At 40.5% G+C, this 22,080-nt stretch overlaps 1 protein-coding gene across 4 annotated transcripts in view; it reads right to left on the bottom strand.

The window, feature by feature from the left end:
- Window positions 1-19,630, bottom strand: part of LOC122550015 (voltage-dependent L-type calcium channel subunit beta-2-like) — a 332,286-nt gene extending 312,656 nt beyond the window's left edge. For 2 of the 4 annotated variants that reach the window (XM_043690395.1, XM_043690396.1), the window contains exons 1-2: window positions 19,431-19,630; window positions 17,676-17,768 (exon numbers count right to left, since the gene is read on the bottom strand). In XM_043690395.1, the coding sequence (XP_043546330.1) occupies window positions 17,676-17,768; window positions 19,431-19,499 (162 nt within the window). In that variant the 5' untranslated portion in view covers window positions 19,500-19,630. The remainder of the gene's footprint in view (window positions 1-17,675; window positions 17,769-19,430) is intronic. The other 2 variants (XM_043690400.1, XM_043690401.1) reach the window with 2 other exon arrangements.
- Window positions 19,631-22,080: the final 2,450 nt, after the last annotated feature.

Genomic DNA, 22,080 nt, shown 5'->3' with positions numbered 1-22,080 from the left:
AAGAGACATTTGGATGGGTATATGAATAGGAAGGGTTTGGAGGGATATGGGCCAGGTGCTGGCAGGTGGGACTAGATTGGGTTGGGATATCTGGTCGGCATGGAAGGGTTGGACCAAAGGGTCTGTTTCCATGCTGTACATCTCTATGACTCTATGACAACAGGATCTTGACCAGATGGGCCAATGGGCTGAGAAGTGGCAGATTGAGCTTAATTCAGATAAATGCGGGGTGCTGCATTTTGGGAAAACAAATGTTAGCAGGACTTATACACTTAATGGTAGGGTCCTAGGGAGTGTTGCTGAACAAAGAGACCTTGGAGTGCAAGTTCATAGCTCCTTGAAAGTGGAGTCACAGGTGGATAGGATAGTGAAGAAGCATTTGGTATGTTTTCCTTTATTGGTCAGAGTATTGAGTACAGGAGTTGGGAGGTTGCAGCTGTACAAGACATTGGTTAGGCCACTGTTGGAATATTGCGTGCAATTTTGGTTTCCTTCCTATCGGAAAGATGTTGTGAAACTTGAAAGGATTCAGAAAAGATTTACAAGGATGTTGCTAGGGTTGGAGGATCTGAGCAACAGGGAGAGGCTGGACAGGCTGGGGCTTTTTTCCCTGGAGTGTCGGAGGCTGAGGGGTGACCTTATAGAGGTTTACAAAATTATGAGGGGCATGGATAGGATAAATAGGCAAAGTCTTTTCCCTGGGGTCATGGGAGTCCAGAATTAGAGGGCATAGGTTTAGGGTGAGAGGGGAAAGATATAAAAGAGACCTAAGGATCAACTTTTTCACACAGAGGGTGGTATGTGTATGGAATGAGCTGCCAGAGGATGGGGTGGAGGCTGGTACAATTGCAACATTTAAGAGGTATTTGGATGGGTATATGAATAGGAAGGGTTTGGCAGGATACAGGCCATGTGATGGCAGGTGGGATTAGATTGGGTTGGCATATCTGGTTGGCATGGACGGGTTCAAGCGAAGGGTCTGTTTCCATGCTGTACATCTGTATGACTCTATGACTCAACGCTAAACCTAGCTTCGAGTTAAGTTTGCTTTCAACTGAGCCCCAGCTGAGAAATGTTTTCTGTGACCTGTAAGAGGAATAAAAATGAATAAGGTGGTCAAGAAGGCATATAACATGTTTGGCTTCACCAGTCAAGGCATAGTGTAAAACAATTGGCATGTCATGTTGCAGCTAAAGAGAACTTTACTGGACCATATTTGAAATATGTGTACAGTTCTAGTTGCCACATCACAAGGGTACTGAGATGATTTACGAGGAAGGTGCCAGATTTGAAGGGTATTAGCTGTGAGGTGAGATTGGGCAAACTTGGTTTGTTTTCACTTGAATTTCGATGGATAAGGGCCAACCTGATTGAGGTTTACACAGTTATGAGAGGCATGGATATAATAGATAGTGAGGGTCTTTGTTCCCAGGGTAGAAATGTCTAGATTACTAGACCATATAGGGTTAAGGTAAAAGGGAATACATTTAAAGGAGATATGCAAGGCAATTTCTTTTGCACAAAGGGTGGTAAGTACCTGAAATGCACTGCCAGAGGAGGTGGTGGAGGTGGATACAATAGCGATGTTAAGAACCATCTTGACAGATATATGAATAGATAGGGAATAGAGGCACATGTACTGCGTGGATACAAAATGTTTTTAGCTTAGAATGATGTCATGTATCGACAGAGTCTTGGTGAGCTGAAGGGCGTGTTCTTATGCTATACTGTTCTTTGCTCTTGTTTGTTCTTTGGTCTTAAAAAGCAGAATTAAGGCCAGGCTGCAGGAAGAAATCTTCTTCCTCCTCCTCGGGATACATTTTACCCTGGGCTCTCACTGTGTACCAAGTATCTGTGTATCCATATACGTACTGCCTGACACATTCTGAAATTCCTAGCTGTGTGTTCACCAGTCCAGTCCACACTTCCTGTGGAAGTAGACTCAAGGAGTCTACACAGACTAATCCATGAAAATTGCATCATGTTAGCAGTTGATTGCTAAATCTGCAGATCTCTGAGGTTGAAACTTCTACTAAAGAAAAGTTCATTCATAAGATGTGGGCATTGCTGGATTTAGAGCCCGCCAATAGTGCCCTGAAGAAGGCAGTGGTGAGTTGACTTGAGCTGCTGTAGGAAGGCAAGTTCAAATTGTGGTAACCATACTTTACATCCAAAATTACACTTAGAAACCAGGAAGGGTTGAAATTGTTTCACCCAGCAATTAGTAACAGGTATAAAGTGAATCCAATTGACAAAGGTGGCCTGGCACAAAGTGATTAGGGGACAGTTTCTGACAACAACAAGCTTGAGAGTCAAATAGAGAACCCATTAGATAGCCTCCAAATTACCCTACTCAGAAATGTTATGGGATCTGAGCCTGAGTCTCCTGGTCCAGAGGTAGGGACAGTAACATTGTACCACAAGTGCCCCCTTTACAAGATGAATCAGACCAGTATGAGTCACTCATTAGTTTTTACTGGTTGTTCCTTCTGTGTCTATACTATCTCTTAGGGTTATGTAAATGGTCAGAGTAAATTCTAATCAACCTGTTCAGGAACACTACATCACATCACTATAGCAGGTGGGACCTAAACCCAGGCCTCCTGGCCCAGTGATAGAGAAACTACCACTGCATCACAAGGACACTGCGAGAGCAGATTATTCTTGATCTGAAAATGTGCAACATGACAGGAATAATTATCATCCACATAGTAAATCTAGCATGTGATCTAACGTGAGAGTGAGAAAAACATAACTGATTTTTGCTTTCAGTCTGAGGGTAAGAGAATGGGTCTGAGACTGGTGCTTTAAACCTGAAAAAGGCAGGGGTAAGACAACAGAGTTGAATAAAATAATGGAGGAAATTAGATTAAGGGATAGATCATCAAGATAATAAGTAAATTGAATTCACACCTTACTTAACAATAACTCAAGAAAGGCTGATGTGGAGGAGTTAGTGTTGGACTGGGGTGGACAAAGTTAAAAAATACCAGGTTATAATCCAACAAGTTTATTTGAAAGTACTAGCTTCACCTGATGAAGAAGCAGCGCTTCGAAAGCCAGTGCTTTCAAATAAACCTGTTGGACTATAACCTGGTGTTGTGTGATTTTTAACTCAAGAAAACCTGAGAGCATTGTACCATTATTTTGCAAATTGTAGTTGATTTGTTGCAAAACGCATTCACTCAAGCCTCCAAATGGCTCTGCAGCAAACCTCTTGCATCCCTGGCTGGACCTTGCCAAAACCTTCTATAATTATTTTGTATTAAATGTATAAGAGATGTGTAGTGTGCCTTTTAAATAAAACATGTGGCCATCCCAGAACATTATGTTTGCTAGTTATCAATCAAATGTAAAACATTCACTTTACAAAATTCACCACTTCGTCAAACCTTCAGCATCAGATTGTATTTGTTGCTCCAAAGTCTTTTTTGTATCAGGCTGGTATGTTCTTTATGTTAAAGGACGTTACATAAATACAAGTTGTTATTGCATTGCACACGTTAGGAATTGCTTTACAAATTGCTTTTTAAATTGAATATTTTCAGAAACATAGAAAGAGGTTTAAACAAATAAGTAGAGAAGTAGCTAGGAAGTTTGGTCTTTTACCTCCTCCCGAAAAAGAAATTAAACCTACAGCTCTTTGACTTTGTATGTATAAACACTAAATGCTAAAATATCAATGAATTCTGCAGGATGTAAGAAATTTAGATGTTTTTCATTCTCAAAATTGAAACACACAGGGCCAACTATCAAGATTGTTTTAAGTTTCCTCCAAGTTTCAAGTAAATTTTTCAAGGCAAAAGTAATATTTTAAAAAAAGTTTTCAACTTGGAATAATGCTAAATCCACTTAGTGTGTGCATCAGAAAAATAGAGATTAGTATTCAATCCCAGAATTTGAAAATAAAACTCAAAGCGTTACTGCATCACAATAGAGGGAGTGATGCCTTGTTATTCCTAGCTGAACGTGATGTTCCATATGCTTTATATATGGACATTAAAAATCTCACTATCTGAACTATCTAAAGAAATGCAGTAATATGCTCCCAATATACTGGCTCACGTGTACTCTGCAACTAGCATCAGCAAATAATGCTCTACTTATTTTTGTCATTGCTGTTGGCGGATATTGCAGTGCATAATCGTGGCACAATTTATCTAAAAATAACAAGAACAAAGAACAAAGAAAATTTACAGCCCAGGAACATGCTGTTCGGCCCTCCGAACCTGTGCCGATCCAAATCCACTGTCTAAATTTATCCTCCAATTCCTAAGGATGTGTATCCTTCTGCTTCCCACCTACTCATGCATCTGTCCAGGCGCATCTTAAATGAATCTACCATGCCAGCCTCTGCTACCTCTGCTGGCAACGCGTTCCAGGCACCTACCACCCTCTGTGTAAAGTACTTTCCACTTGTATCCGCCTTAAACTTTTCTCCTCTCACCTTGAATACGTGACCTCTCATTGTTGAATCCTTCACACTGTGAAAAAGCTTATCTCAATGGACCGGAACTCCCAGATCTCTCTGCGCATCAACTTTTCCCAAGACTCTTCCGTTTACAGTATAGTTCGTTCTAGAATTAGACCTTCCAGAATGTATCACCTCACATTTGCCTGGGTTGAACTTTATCTGCCACTTCTCTGCCCAACTCTCCAGTCTATCTATATTCTCCTGTATTCTTTGACAGTCCCCTATGCTTTCTGCTACTCCATCAACTTCATGTCATCTGCAAACTTACTGATCAGCCAACAGTGCCCTCTTCCAGATCATTTATGTATATCACAAATAACAGTGGCCCCAGCACACTGATCCCTGTGCAACACCACTGGTCACTTTTCTCCATTTCGAGAAACTCCCTTCAACTACTTCTCTCTGTGTCCTGTTGCTCAACCAGCTCTTTATCCACCTCGCTAAAACACTCTGCCCTTCATGTGACTTCACTTTCTCCATTAGTTTACCATGGGGAACCTTATCAAACAGCTTACTAAATTCCACGTATAAGACAACCACAGCCCATCCTTCATCTAACAACTTGGTCACTTCCTCTATTAAGTTGGTAAGGCACAATCTCCTCTGCAAAAAAAAATGTTGCCTATCACCGATAAGCCCATTCTGTTACAAATATAAATACATTCTATCCCTCAGTACCTACTCCAGCAACTTTCCCACCACTGACATCAGGCTCACTGGTCTGTAGTTACCTGGAATATCCCTATTGCCCTTCTTGTACAGGGGGACAATATGACCAACCCTCCAGTCCTCTGGCACCTCACCTGTGTTTAAGGATGCTACAAAGATATCTGTCAGAGCACCAGGTATTTCCTCTCCCGCCTCCCTCAGCAACCTGGGATAGATCCCATCCGGTTCTGGGGATTTGTCCACCTTAATATCCTTTAGCCTATCCAACACATCTTCTCTCCTTATGTCAACGTGATCCAGAGTAAACAAACGTCTATCTCCAATTTCATCATGTCCCTCTCCTCAGTGAACACTGATGCAAAATAATCATTGAGAAATTGACCCATTTTCTCAGGTTCAACGAACAACATTCCTTCCTTATCCTTTAGTGGACCAACCCTTTCTCTAGTTATCCTCTTGCTTCTTATTTATGAATAAAAGACCTTGGGGTTCTCCTTTCTCTAGTTATCCTCTTGCTTCTTATTTATGAATAAAAGACCTTGGGGTTCTCCTTAATTCTGCTGACTAAAATTATTTCTTGACCCCTTTTAACCCGGTTGATTCCTCGTTTAAGGTTGGTTCTACAGACTCTATCTTCTACAATAAATAACATGAAATGCTATGAATTATTTCATAGGCACATGATAAAGAGCCGAATAATTCCAAGCATTTTTAACCACAATACAATTTTGAATGAAATGGCATATACAGAACAGTATAAGGCTGCACCAAGAAATTGCTGACCAAGCAATAAAGTGCCTGCAGTATTCCGTGGTACCCTGATCACTGCATTTCAGAGCGAAAAATCTGATTCTAGCAGATTCTCAAAGTAGCAACTAAAGTGATCCCAGAAATTAGCCATCAGGGTTAATCAGCAGATGCTGAGAAAATTGGGAATGTTTACAATGGATACAAGTGGAGGCAGAATCTTTAAAACAGCAAAATATTTCCTGAGTCATACTGATAATCACAAATTCTGTAACTAGGGATACAAACTTAAGCTCACGAGAAGGAAGGTGAGCAGACATTTCTTTACGAATTGATTAAATCTAAACTAATTAAATGTGTGTGTGTTTGAATGGAGGAGTTTCACATGCTGCTTCCAAAGAAGATGGTAGGAAATGTATTCATGTTTCTCTCAAGGACGTGTGAGAGTTATTTAATGGGTGGCTGGAGGCAGGTTTTCTGCCCTTCTCTCAGGGGGTGTCTCACTTCAGAGAACTATCAGTCAATCTAAGGGGTGCTGCTCAGACAACAGAACTGCCAGCCACAGGGAACAGTGGACACTACTTTGACTACTAAATATCCCAGCAGTCCATGGGCCAGGAAATCAAGAACACTGTCCAATCAGAATGCAGGGAGGGGGAAGGGAAGCCCAATGGGGTGACAAAAAAGTAGTGAGAAGGAGAGGTCTGATGGTTGTGCTTTAAAGACGTGGCAGGAAGATAAAAAGCAGCGACTATCTTTTCCCCAGGGTTGGGGAGTTCAAAAGTAGAAGGAATAATTTTCGGATGAGAGGAGTAAGATTTAAAAGAGACCTGAGGGCAACATTTTCACACAGAGGATAGTTTGTGTATGGATGAACTGCCAGAGAAAGTGGTAGAACTGCCAGAGGAAGCAAGTACAGATACAGCATTTAAAAGACATTTGGACAGACACAAAAATAGGAAAGGTTTAGAAAAATGTGGGCCAAATGCAAACAAACGGTACTGGTTTCGTTTAGGAAACTAGATCAGCATGGATGAATTGGACCAATGGGTCTGTTTCCACGCTATTTGACGCTATGGAAGGAGGCAATTTGGAAGTTTTTAAAATTCACTCATGGGATATGGGCTTTGCTGGCTAGACCTGCTTTTGTTACCCATCCCTAACTGCTCAGAGACCAGTTCAAGAGTCAACTACATCACTGTGAGTCTGAAGTAGGCCAGATCAGATAAGGATGGCCGTTTCCTTCCCTAAAAGACATTGGTGAATAAGATGTTTTGTTGCTGACAATCAATAATGGTCATCATTAGACTTATAGTTGCAGATTTTTATTGAATTCAAATTCTACCAACTGTCATGATAGGATTTGAACACTGGGTTTCTAGATTAAGACTCCAGCACACAAAGAAACAGCAGTCCAAGTAATCCCATCCCCAACCAAGCCAGTTTAATGGAAAGAGCAAAGAGAAATTCCAGGTAATGGCTGCATGGACTGCACAGAAAATTAAACACAGACCACAACATTCTGCAGGAGTCCTAGCAGTATGGAATGCAAAGGGTCTAGATGATCTTTTCCTGGGCAATATGGCAGATGCAGGTGAGACCTTGACTGACTCTGACTGTACAGACCTGCAAGAAAAATGCCAGTAAACAGAGATTAAAGTAAATGGGAAGAAAACCAATTTTAAATTTGATATCAGAGGTATATCAGTCCTTTAAGATGCTAGAATTTAGTTGTTGTCAGGTATCCTCAGACTATCTTCTGTTCAGTATTGGGGCAAGGATGTAGTATAATCAGCAGGGTGCAGGAGGCAGACATGTGATACACTTCACCACAATAAAAGAAAGATTACTGAGATCTTTTAATTCTTATAATTCTTCAAGTAGAGCTGATTGTAAAGCTTCTTCACTTCCAATGACTGAAGATACCCCAGCCCTTGTATTAGAAGAGGGTGGAATAGACCCACCATTTCTTTCATAACAACAGGAAACAAAACAGCGATCAGTTACCAAGTAGCATCCCGCACAGTGGCTTGTTGTTTCAGTACAGAGAAACTTACTGTGTGCCAACTATAACATAGAAAATGGTAGGAGGCCAGTCACTCCTTCAAGTCTGCTCTGTCATTCAATAAGAACATGGCTAATCATCAAACTCAGTATCCCGTTCCTCATTTCTTTCCAAACCCTTTGATCCCTTTAGCCATAAGAACTATATCTAACTCCTTCTTGAAAACATTCAATGTGTTGGCCGCAACTGCTTTTTATGGCAGAGAATTCCACACACTCATCACTCTCCGGTGAAGAAATGTCTCCTCATCTCAGTCCAAAATGATGTATCCCCTGTCCTTAGACTCTGACCCCTAGTTTTGGGTTCCCTGGTCATCAGGAGCATCCTTCCCATGTTTACCCTGCTAGTTCTGTTACAATTTTATACGTTTCAATGAGATCCCCTCTCAACCTTCTAAACCCCAGTGAATATCATTCCAACCAATCCAGTCTCTCTTCATGTGTCAATCCTGCTATCCCAGGAATCAGTCTGGTAAACCTTTTTTTGTACTCCCTCCATAGCCAGAATTTCCTTCATCAGGTAAAGAGATCAAAACTACACATAATACTCTAGGTGTGTCTCAAAAAGGTTCTGTCCCAGTGCAGCACAACATTCCTGCTCCTGTACTCAAATCCTCTCCTTATAAAAGGCCAACAAACTATTTGCCTTCTTCACTGCCTGCTGCACCTGCACGCTTATTTTCAACAGCTGGTGTACAAGGACACCCAGACCTCAATGTTCCTCTCTGTCTCCCAATCTAACATTTATTCAGTTAATTATCTGCTTTCCTGTTTTTGCTACCACACAGTTATCCACATTATACCTCATCTGCCATGCATTTACCCACTCAACTTGTCCAAATTGAATTGAATTTATTCAGTTTATTCAGTAAATCATACTGAAGGATCTCTGCATCCTCCTCCCAGTTCAGCCTCCCACTTCAGCTATGTGTCATCTGCAAACTTGGAAATCTTACATTTAGTTCCATCTGCTATCATTGCCTGGCCTGGACTACACGTGCCTCCACATCCACAGCAATCTGGTTGACTCTTAACTGTCCTCTGAGCATCAAGAGAGGGGCAATAAATGCTGGTCCTATCAGCAACAACTACATTCCATGAATGAAATTTTAGAAAAAAATTATGAATACTCCAGCCGTAGCAGTCAAACAGCACAACTAGATGCATATTCTGAAAATGTGAAGTTTGCAGAAAGCAAAAGATCTTGTATTCAACCAATCAATGTTCTCATCCAAGTGACAGAGATCTGTACCAATAGAACAAATGTATCACGATTCATTCGGGAAAGCACACTGATACTTGAGCTCCACTACTCCCAAGATCGTTTAACTTTTGTGACAAGTTAATCAAATTAGCCACCAATCTGAAATTTCCCTCCCTAATTAACTAAAGCTCGCACAAAAGATTGACTAGTTTTCTGCTCTTAGCAAGAACCACAGGAAAACAATTTATAAATTATCAACCTATAACTCTCTAATTTAAAATCCTTTGGCTTCTTCAGAGTCCTTCTGACTGATATTCTTCATTCCAGACGCATTACTGAAGGACATAGAGTGATTGGCACACTATCTGCTCAATCCCTCAGTCACTGGTTAGAGGCAACAACTTGCCATCAAATGGTAAGTGTGAGGAAGGGACTTCTATAATTCTGAAGATGGATCACTAGACTTGAAATGTTAATTCTGTTTTCTGTGCAGAAACGCTGCCGGACCTGCTGAGTTTCTCCAGCACTTTCTGTTTTTGGGCAGGTATGAATAGCTAGCTATCCTACAATTCTTTGTTATTCTTCTGCGAAGAGAGGGGCGATGCTGTTTTTAAAAATCTGAAGGCTTTCTGATACTGTATCATTCATGCACAGGCTGTTCACTTGCCTCAGAACCAGAGTTGTCATACGAGCACTCCTGGCCCATATGACAGCCTTCATGCAGCCTTCATTGGGGTGGCACGGTGGCTCAGTGGTCAGCACTGCTGCGTCACAGCGCCAGGGACTCAAGTTCGATTCCAGCCTTGGGCAACTGTCTGTGTGGAGTTTGCACATTCTCCCCGTGTTTGCGTAGGTTTGCTCCGGTTTCCTCCCACAATCCAAAAATGTGTAGATTAGGTGAATTGGCCATTCCAAATTGCCCATAGAGTTAGGTGCATCATTCAGGGGGAAATGGGTTTGGGTGGCTTACTCTTCGGAGGGTCGGTGTAGACTTGTTGGGATGAAGGGCCTGGTTCCACGCTGTAGGGAATTTAATTTAGAAAAATGAAACCACAGGCAGTCTCTGGGCAAAATTGACCTAAATGCACATGAACAGTGTCGATGAGTTCAGAAATCCAAATTTTAATATCTCCTTTCAAAGTTTCTTTGTTTTACACCAGCAGCCTTTTCCTATTTTGGTCGACAACCCAAAAAAGAAGAAAAATAATAAACAAGATATTTTCATTCCACAGATGGTGCTGGTGAAATTCAGCATCTGCAGGGAGAAAACAAAGTTAGCATTTCATGCCCAGTGACTCTTCATCAGAAAACATTACGAAGATAATGCTGGAGGTGCTGATGAGTCACCATACTTGAAACGTTAACTATTCACTCCCCACAGATGCTCCCCACAGGTGCTGCAAAACCTGCTGAGTTTCCCCAGTGATTTCTATTTTTGCTTCAGATTTCTAGCATCGACGGTTCTTTGCTTTATTAAAAAGATGTAATATTTGCAAAAGCCTCTCTATTGCAGCAATGCTCAGAACTCAAGGTCCAGCTGAAGAGAACTTGCTGCTATAGTTAATGTGTGATGATCTAGTCTTTTAAATGGAAAGAGAGAGTGTGAGTGGCAAGAGAACTCAATAATCTTCATTCTCTTACAGCTCCAGATAACATGTCCACTTTTATCAGCAATCACAAATAGTTGTGTCCCATAAAGCCCATTGTTGTTCATTCACAAGAACATAGACCTCACATTAATAACAACGTGGAGAGTTCAGATTACCAAAATGCATTCAATAAAGGTAAGGTGAATTAAATGTTGTAAGATGTTTGGGTTAGACGGAATTAGCAGTTTTTTATTAATTCATGTGATGTGGGTGTCACTGGCTAAGCCAGCATTTATTGCCCATCCCTAACTATCAGAGGGTAGTTTAGAGTCAAACACATTTCTATGGGTTTGGAGTCACATGTAGGCCAGACTACATAATGATGGCGGTTTCCTTCCCAAAAGACTTGATGAACCAGACAATTAATTTTCCTGACAATCAACAATTATCATCATTATCATCATTATCATCATTAAACTTTTAATTCCAGATATGTATGGAATTAAAATTCCACCATCTGCCTTGGCAGGATTTGAACTCAGGTCTCCAAAACATTACTCGGGTCACTGAATTAATAGTCTTGCAATAATACCACTAAGCATCACCTGCATGGATGGAGGAGAATTGGTCAATGAAATAGATAGAGAATCTGGATAAATGGGTCACTTTCGGGTCAGTAAACTGGAACTAGAGGAGTATAGCAGGCCAGCATCTGAACTACTTGCAATCTATTTGAATGTTTAGACAAAGGAACTGGTGTGTTGTGGCAATATTTCCTTATGGTATGAAAGATAGATGAGAGAGCAAGATTCTTGGTGCACAATGATATAATCAAACATGCAAAAATGTGGTAGCTAAAAAGATTTGCGTTTATATAGAGCCTTTCATAACCACTGGATATCTCAAAGCAATGAAGTGTTTTTTTTTAATTTTGAAACGCAATTGCTGTCATGACATAGGAAACAGAGGAGACAACGTTTGCATTGCAAACTTCACAAACAGCAATGTAATAACAATGTAATAATGTTTGGTGTGCTTTCCTTTATTGGTTAGAGTATTGAGTACAGGAGTTGGGAGATGTTAAGGCTGTACAAGACATTGGTTAGGCCACTTTTGGAATATTGCATGCAATTCTGATCTCTTCTTATCAGAAGGATGTTGTGAAACTTGAAAGGGTTCAGAAAAGATTTACAAGGATGTTGCCAGGGTTGGAGGATTTGATCTATAGGGAGAGGCTGAACAGGCTGGGGCTGTTTTCCCTGGAACGTCGGAGGCTGAGGGGTGACATTATAGAGGTTTATAAAATCATGAGGGGCATGGATAGGATAAATAGACAAAGTCTTTTCCCTGGGGTCGGCGAATCCAGAACAAGAGGGCATAGGTTTAGTGTGAGAGGGGAAAGATATAAAAGGGTCCTAAGAGGCAACTTTTTCACACAGAGAGTGGTGTGTAGGAATGAGCTGCCACAGGAAATGGTGGAGGTAGTACAATTGTAACATTTAAGAGGCATTTGGATGGGTATATGAATAGGAAGGGTTTGGAGGGATATGGGCTGAGTGTTAGCAAGTGGGACTAGATTACATTGGGATATCTGGTCGGTATGGACAAGTTGGACTGAAGAGTCTGTTTCTGGGCTGTACATTTCTATGACGCTATGACTCAAGTGCATTGCAGACAACAAGAAGGTTCATTAGATTTATTTCTGGCTTGAATGGTTTGTCTTAAGTGGAAACATCAAGTAGGCTGGGTCTACAATTACTGCAGTTTAAAATAAAAGAGGTTTTCATATTGAAATGATATTCTGAGGATGTTTGACAGGATTAATGCTGAGATGATGTCTTCTCTCATGGAGGAATCTAGGAACAGGTGGACAATTTCAGAAGAGAGTGATTTGGAATCAAATTGTTTCAGAGAAATAAGTCTTTAAAAAACAATACAATTCTAGAATTCAGAGAGGCACTACAAAATGATACAACCAGCGAGTCCGAGAGCATGAAAACAGACCCCTTGGTCCAACCCATCCATACCGATCAAGTTTCCCAAATTAAACTAGACCCACTTGCCTGCATTGGGCCCATATCTCTCTAAACTTTTCCTGCTCATGTACCTGTTCAAATGTCTGTTAAGTGCTGTAACTGTATCTGCATCTATCCCTTCCTCTGGCAGTTCACTCCAAGTACAAACCACCTTCTATGTGAAAAAGATGCCCATCAGGTCCCTTTAAACTCTTCCTCCACTCACCTTAAAATTATGCCCTATGTTTTTAACTCCCTTACCCTAGGGAAAAGACCTTTGCTATTCACCTTATCTATGCCCTTCGTAATTTTATGAGGTCACCCCCCTCAACCATCTCTAATTAAAGAAGCCACAGCCTCTCCTTTTAACTCAAACCCTCCATTCCCAGTAACATTCTGGTCAATCTTCTGAACCCTCTCCAATATAACAATATCCTTCCTAAAGCAGGGTGACCAAAACTGTACACAGTACTCCAAATGGAAACAAAGATAAAAAAAAGTACTAAATATGTAGAAAAAACCCTTATGAACAATAATTTTTCATGTAGTCCTGGGAATTTGGAAAGAATAATTGCGGGTGACAAGTATCTAACCTCTCAACTGGACAACAACTGTGATGCAGCGTGCTTATACAGCAGTAGGTATCTGAATGGGTTAACTGTCATCACAAGATAAGCTCTGCTCATTACAGTGTAAAAGGAATGGTTCTAGGAGGAGCCGGCCAGTTTCAGTTCAGTGCTAAATTCTTTTAGCTAAACAATAATATAAATTGAAGTCTAACCTAAGATCACAAGAGAGTCTTATGTAACTCATAGTATGTAATAGCTACTCCCACAGCTACCTGGACTACACCTCCTCCCACCCCGCCCCCTGTAAAAACGCCATCCCATTCTCCCAATTCCTTCGTCTCCGCCGCATCTGCTCCCAGGAGGACCAGTTCAAAATACGCACAACACACACGGCCTCCTTCTTCAAGGACCGCAATTTCCCCCCCGACGTGATCGACGATGCCCTCCACCGCATCTCCTCCACTTCCCGCTCCTCCGCCCTTGAGCCCCGCCCCTCCAACCGCCACCAGGACAGAACCCCACTGGTCCTCTGTAACTGTATCTGCATCTATCCCTTCCTCTGGCAGTTCACTCCAAGTACAAACCACCTTCTATGTGAAAAAGATGCCCATCAGGTCCCTTTAAACTCTTCCTCCACTCACCTTAAAATTATGCCCTATGTTTTTAACTCCCTTACCCTAGGGAAAAGACCTTTGCTATTCACCTTATCTATGCCCTTCGTAATTTTATGAGGTCACCCCCCTCAACCATCTCTAATTAAAGAAGCCACAGCCTCTCCTTTTAACTCAAACCCTCCATTCCCAGTAACATTCTGGTCAATCTTCTGAACCCTCTCCAATATAACAATATCCTTCCTAAAGCAGGGTGACCAAAACTGTACACAGTACTCCAAATGGAAACAAAGATAAAAAAAAGTACTAAATATGTAGAAAAAACCCTTATGAACAATAATTTTTCATGTAGTCCTGGGAATTTGGAAAGAATAATTGCGGGTGACAAGTATCTAACCTCTCAACTGGACAACAACTGTGATGCAGCGTGCTTATACAGCAGTAGGTATCTGAATGGGTTAACTGTCATCACAAGATAAGCTCTGCTCATTACAGTGTAAAAGGAATGGTTCTAGGAGGAGCCGGCCAGTTTCAGTTCAGTGCTAAATTCTTTTAGCTAAACAATAATATAAATTGAAGTCTAACCTAAGATCACAAGAGAGTCTTATGTAACTCATAGTATGTAATAGCTAGTTACTTTACATATGTAACAAACCTACTGATTACCATGACTATGCCTCTTCTGCAAAGACTTCTTGTCAGTGTCCCTCTTCACTTGGAATCAGGAACTCAATACGAAGACTTGTGGAAATCTACCCAAAAGATCTTAGATGAGACCATAAGATATAGAAGCAAAAGTAAGTCATTTAATCCATTCAGTCTCCTTTATTAATCAATTAAATCATGGCTGATCTGATAATCCTCACCGACTTTTCCTCATAGCCCTTGATGATCTTGTTGACTAAAAAATTCTACCTTTTTCAGCCTTGAATTCATTTACATCAATGTTGACATCTCTACAGTAAAGGAGAAAGTGAGGACTGCGGATGCAGGAGATCAGAGCTGAAAAATGTGTTGCTGGAAAAGCGCAGCAGTTCAGGCAGCATCAAAGGAAAAGGAGAATCGACATTTCGGGCATAAGATTTCCTGAAGAAGGGCTTCTGCCCGAAACATCGATTCTCCTTCTCCTTTGATGCTGCCTGACCTGCTGCGCTTTTCCAGCAACACATTTTTCAGCTCTGCAGTAAAGACGTCCACAGGCTCACTACCTTCAGGGAGAAAACTCTTTCTCGTATCAGTCTTAATATGGGTGACCCCTTACTCAGATTATGCTCTCCAATTCTAGACTCTGCCGCAAGGTGAAACAACCTCCCATTATCCACCTTTAAAAACCCTATAGGAATTTAATGAGTTTCAATTAAGGTGCTTCTCATTTATCTAAACTCCAGTGAATACACATCCAACTGATTCAAACTCTCCTCACAAGAAAATCCCTTTTTACCTGGGTTCAATTTAGTAAACCTTCAATGGACTGCCAGAGTGTATCTTTCCTCAGAAAAAGGGACCAAAACAGTTTGCAGTATAGGAGGTGTGATTTGACTATTACCTTGCTTGGTTTTATGAAAACTGCCCTATTTTAATACTCCATTCCCTTTGCAATAGAGGACCGCATTCCTGTTGCCTTCCCTATCTCAGGGAATTTCAGATGGTGATGGTGGGTATTATCACAACCTACACCACACTGAACAATTAACAAGGTTGGTGAATTTTAAGCAAGATTTGCAAATCAGCTTGGCAATAGAAAATGAAAAGCAATCTTAAAATAATATAGCGGTAAGAAAGAAGACGGGAATCATTTGGTCAGATAGCAATAAAATGGATAATATGAATTGAGTCTCAGAATAATTCGACAATAAGGAATACAACTCAAATGGCTTCCATTCAATGTTTTTGGCTATAGCTAATACCAAAAGTATTCAAAGTTTGTGAGAAGATTTGTAGCTCGGGTGCTCGTTGCCAAAAGTAATCGTTTATTGCATTCTTAACAGAAAAACCATTAACTTCAAAAACAGGTCATGTTCCTTTTTGTTAAGTTACTTGCTGTAATAGTCTTATCAGTGTGCTCATCAAAACAAAAGTTAATCTTACGAAAATTCTGTAAGTTGTCAAGTGAACAATATTTTTGTGTTACTTTTACAACTGTTGCATGCAGAGGAAATTTAATTAAACCTATCCCTGTCAGCACTTCATCAAAACAGATGCGAGTAAAAACATTATCAGACACCATAATTAAATTATTAGCATGACTTAATGTATTTTCACACTCAACTGCACTAGCTGCTGTCTTCAGACATTTCACATTAACAGCAACTGTACTGAAGTACATTGATAACTGGTTTTAGGGCTATGGTTGACAACAATTTAAATCATAATTGAAATTACAACTGCCTCTCGTGCTTTTAAATTTAAGTTGCAAGATGTCAGCTTCTTAAGCATTCAAAATCTTGTATTTTCATTGTTCTTCACTGAAGAGTTTTTTTTTGCCACGTTTCATGTTCCTGTTCTTTGACAGTGACAAACACACTCACATGGTGTGATAACATAATCCAACAGAGGAAGTAGTTTTTTTATATAAGTTGCTAATGGTATTTCACACCATGTCTTCAATTGCTGATGAGTTTGTTTCAGAAACCAGGCACCAAGAGATTTGTTGGCACCATTTTACTTTCAAACAAGTATATAAAAGGGGATGGGGAAAATGGTAAGAAGGTTGGATATTGACAGCAAATTAAAATATCCAGACTAGGCACACTCAGCAGCAAGCAACTGTTTGATATGACAACACAATTCTACATCACAACAGCCTCTATTAGTAACTTCAATTAAAGTATGCTTTTATTGCGAATCAAAAGGATAAAATAGTCCAACATGAACAGGCCTGATTTGATGAGCCTGGATATTTGAAAGTGTCCTTGACAGCCTGCTCAGTCTAACATTAACACACTGAAGAAAATGAAATAAATAAAATCCCAATTGATTTTGTTTCATGTTGTGCTCTGCCACATATTCGATCACACTTCTGCAGGTATATCTTTAGTCACTATTTCACACTATTGTCTGCCTTCAAAGCTCGATATGTTTTGCAGCGTTAGTTGGCTGCTGCTACTTGCAACATTTTGTTTTATGTTTCCCAGATAGTTGGTATCCATTATGCCTGTTTGATACCTTGTCACCTCCTTTCCAGCATTCAATGACCAACAGATCATTATTTTATATTTATTTGAGATTAAAACAAATATGTTTTGTTTTGGGGAATGTTGGAAAAATTCTTCCCTTTCTCCATGTTAATGTTTCATATGACTGAAAGAACACCACAATAAATAATTATTTATGGACACTGCCATCATTAAAGAAGTCACTCCAGATACCTTGTAAGATTTATATTATTTAGCCAACACCTTCACAATATTCAAATTAAAAGTAACATCTCAGGGTTTCCAATGATGTAAAGCTTTTTAAAATATAAATACTGAAGCAGATCTAAAGACAAAGAAAAGTAAAATCTTGGAGAGAGTAATGGTCAAGATATATACTTTAAATTTATCACAGTATTTCACAGTCATTGTTCAGATTCATTCAATGAAATCACAAATGGCCGATTTATTATGTACACAGAACACAATGACTCCTATTGTTTAGGTCTTAAAGTTATGCTATTATTGTTGGAATTATGATTATTTGTAGAATAGTTTTTGTCAAAAAGCAATTACAACTTATAAGATCTGCATCTTACCTGTCTTACATAGCTGTTAGAGGTGGTGTCTGAGGAGGTACTCCCGTCAGATCCTTTAAATCTGTTTTTCCTAATTGCACCTTTTCCAGACATCTGAGAGAAGCAATAATAATAATAAGGCATCATCACCTTCAGGAAGTCAGTCTTAATTCTCAGTCTAACTATTAAAGGCAAAAGAAATAAAATTCAAACAGCCAAAAGGCTTCCTTCTGTGCCATCCAAGAAATTAAAAACAATATTTCTGAGAATTGGCTACAAAATTTAAACCCACAAATATACCCTATTCCAACACCAAACTCAAATCAGAAAATAAATTGACCATTTTGCAAAATGATGAAAATGCTGCAATATTTGAGTCAATTTACAGAAGAAAACACTAAAACTGCATATTCTAACAATTTAACTTGAAGGAATATGGTAATTGATTAATTTGACAAAAAATGCATCCACTGCTCCATCCTTACACATGTCTGTTACAATGAAAATTTGCCATTATGTAAAATTCATAACTCTGACCAAAGAAAAATGACCAGTTTAAACAGATACACAATGCCACATTCTCTTTTACAAATACACTCCATGTAAAATCTGCTTAAAATATTGGTTTGAAATCATTCTTTTTTTTGAGTCCATAAACTGTTGCTCTGGAGAAATCTAAAGTCTAACATCATATAGTGCACTGGTTTATAATCTGGATAAAAGTACACTGTTGGTTACTTCTGTCAATAATGGGGCAAACTCTAGGTGCTATTTAGGAGAAAAAAAATCTTTTATTATGAAACCGAGGGATTATTATCCTAAAAGAACCTCCAATAAACTTTTGTTTCACTTGACTGGAGAGGCTGAAAAGCATCAGTCAGAAGCAATTATTATCAAATAGTGTCATCACAAATTTATGGTTAAATAATAGTCAAATACTTTTCTCAGGACCCTATTTTTTAAAAAAAGCATTTTACTTCAGTGCTTTGATGATGCATTATTGTTGAAAAAACATTAGGTATTAAAGTCAATGTTCTTTTATTTTCATGTAAATGAATGTAATATGAACCAGGAGGACACCATTGCCCAAATTAATTGCATTTAAAATTCCTATTACATATTTTCCCACAAGCAATTTGACCAATTATAACTCATGCTAGAAAAAAGTGAATATAAAGCTTTAGCATTAAGTAGGAACTGAGAAATAGTGGGGAGAACTTAATTAATTTGGATTCTACTTGGGATGTACAATTAGAGATTTTACTGTGGGGTGGAAGACGTTCGATCAAATGCCATTCTATCCTAAAGAGCGTAGTGAGTCTATCAGGTAGCTCGTAGTAAGGCAGTGAACAAAAAAAACAGTCAGATGCGAAGTTCGCTTCAGTTTACCTGCTTGTTAACAGGGAACATTGTTCAGTGTGAAGATCTCCGACTGGTGGAGACAGGCAGGTTTTGACTCAATTTTTATTGACCAATAAACTTTACAGACACTCCAGACCATTCGTAAGAAGCAGGTAGAGTGTGTTACTTTGCCACACCAGGAAACCGCCAGGTACTACTATCTGAATGGCAGTCTGCAAAACTACTGCTTTCATTGTACAAATCGTATGAAATGGAGGTGGATCGATAGATACACATTCCTACATACAGGTGTACATATTCAAATATATATAGACATACATAGATTGACACACACACACACAATGACACACTGGTGTAAAACTACAATAGAAACTTAGGGAGAATAAGATGTCTTGCCGTCGAGCTCCGAATTACCTGCACGCTGGGGTTTTCCAGAATACCCATCCGAATCTCCTGCGCTTTGGACATGTCGCTGTGAACCATCTGACAGACGGGGATCTTGCTCACTGAGGGGAACGCCCGCTATAGATTGATCCCCTCCAGCGGAGAGAAAGCGGACATTTCACTTCCCGGTAGCTGGTGAAATCACTGAAAAACTGGCATCGCCCCCCCCCGAGCCCGTGAGGGAGGGAGGGAGGGAGGGAGAGAGGAAAGAGAACCCACCCTGATAACTCCCTGCTCCATCCACAAGGGGGTGGGAGCAGCACTTCACTTGGCGCCTTTACTTGCGGTTTGCTGGGGGGGGGGGGGGGGTTCTCAATCTGACACTTGCATCTCGCATCGCGGAGGAAACAAGTGCCACCTTTTTTTTCTGTACAAAAAGCCATTGTGCTTTGGTTTTACAGGGTTCGGGCAGTCCCCGCCCTCCTGGCTGGTGGGAGTTGGAAGGAGAGAGGGAAGGAGGGAGGAGCATCAGAGCTGGCTCCTCTGGGAGGCCACATGCACCCTTCACTGATCAGACCACCAGCCTTCACCCTAATGCTGTTTCCATCACAGTAACAAAGCCCATCACCTTTCCAGATTCTGGGGAAAGAGATTAATACAATGTTGCCTGTTCATTTCAGCAAGCTCCAGATCTCGCCCGTGTAGTCTTGGTAATCATTCTCATCGTTTTAGTTGCAGACCCTCAACCTCACAGCCATACAGACATGTGCTTGTGGATATTGCAGGCTATCGCCACTGGAGCTCAGTATGTAACCAGCTAAGAGAACGGTGTAAGTTAATATCCTTGAGTGAAATGCTCCACTCGATATTTGGGGGCTTGGTAGATGTTGACTTTAGGAGGACAACTGGATAAGGTTGCTGGCAGAAAACCTTTAACTTTCACATTCAACACCTATGTGAGTGACAATGCACTCCCATCCATTTGGGGACGCCAGGTTGTCAATTGAAATGTTAATAGCTCGCTAGGCTATATTACAGTGTGAGAGGATACCTACAGTTTAATTAACTATAGGCACACAGTCTCCTGGAAGTTAAAGTAAAAGCAAAGACTTCCAACGGCAGCAATTGAGGGAATTTGAAGAAAGAACAGGCAAAACAGAAGGGCTGTGTGAACTGAATTGTGTCCAGTGTGTGCTATCATTGAAACACTGAAATAGAGTTCAAACATGAACTGTTTCTCTCTCCACAGACGCTGCTGTATTTTGACTTAATTTTGTGCTTTCACTAATTTGGAAGTGATTTCTGATATGTTTGATGTCATTTCTACTGCACTGAAGGGGACTTTCTATCTGTTATTGAGTAGATCAGCATGGGTGCTGCTCACATGCTTTACCTTGAACCTTGGATTAGGAGCTGCAACTGCTTTCTTCTGGCAAACCTGCACAGCAGTTGTAGTTCACATGAGGTGTACATTGCATCAGAGGTTTTATAGACTCATGGCTGAATATCAGGACCTCAAGAAGCTCATGGTGTGCAATGTAGTCTTTTTGTAGAAAACCTACTTTAGTAGATTGGAATTTATTTAACATATTGTCACATGTACCTAGGTACAGTGGAAAGTGGATAATGCCGCGATGCTCTGGTGCCATCTTGGATTATAGAATAAATTAGTGAACGAATTTTATAAGTGGTAAAATACTGAATAAATTATTAAATTTCTACTACTAATAATGAAACAGCTTCAAAAGTTAATCTTTTCCTCTCTGTAGACTTCACCCTCTCTGCTCCTCCAGCTGACGCTGTCTGACATCATCCCCGGGGTCCTGGCAAAGTGTTCACCTGCCTTCACTGGCACCATTGCTTCAACATGTGTCACCTCCGAGCTGGAGGTGGTCACACTGCATGGGTCCCACATCTTCTTGATGCTGGGTCTTGCCTCCAAGTTGACCAACAGGTTCCTAGCTCGTCTTCCAATGTTGCCAACCAAGATGGAGGTATATGGAGCACCTGCCTCCCGCAGGAGAACATCAGGAGGAGGCTCCAGGGCAACCAAAGCAAAAAGAAATGTTACCGAGCTGGAAAGACACTGCTGAAGCCTTGGGGATGTGGCAGAACCTGTCGCATAAGCCATGAGTAGCCATGCCCCGCACTCAGGAACCAAACACTGCTGACCATGCTGCTGTCATCTTGGAAGTCCCATTGGATTTGGTGAGCATCTTTACCAATGGCTGCTGCCAAAGTGACAATTGCCCGTAACTTCAAATCATTTCAGGAATCTACAACATACAGTTGCAAAATACAAACATGAAATATAAGTGCCACCTAGTTGAATATGAGCTGGTCAGCTTATCCAGGTTACTTTGTGCCCAATATTCTCATTGAGAATGAGGGAGCACTCCGTAGATTCTGATTGTTTCCAGGTGTGCAGCATTCATGTGGGCATTAAGGCACTTCCTTGTCACCATGGAGTATTTGCGACCCTAAAGGAAGTTTTACTCCATTAATGTACTGCAGCGTGTGAGACCATGAAAAGATCAGCTTGAAGTTGAGTGAAAGAATCCCAGGGAGCTGCTTATTCATTCTGTGCTAATCTACCGTTCTTCAGCTTGTTAGCCTCAGAACAGACTTACAACCTGGCTCTTTGGAGACAAAGGCTACCATCTTAAAATGTGGTGAATGA

The sequence above is a fragment of the Chiloscyllium plagiosum genome, chromosome 5, assembly GCF_004010195.1.
Source record: "Chiloscyllium plagiosum isolate BGI_BamShark_2017 chromosome 5, ASM401019v2, whole genome shotgun sequence".
NCBI lineage: Eukaryota > Metazoa > Chordata > Chondrichthyes > Orectolobiformes > Hemiscylliidae > Chiloscyllium > Chiloscyllium plagiosum.
The sequence above is the reverse complement of the archived record's forward strand: the minus strand, read 5'-3'. Positions and strand labels throughout refer to the sequence as shown.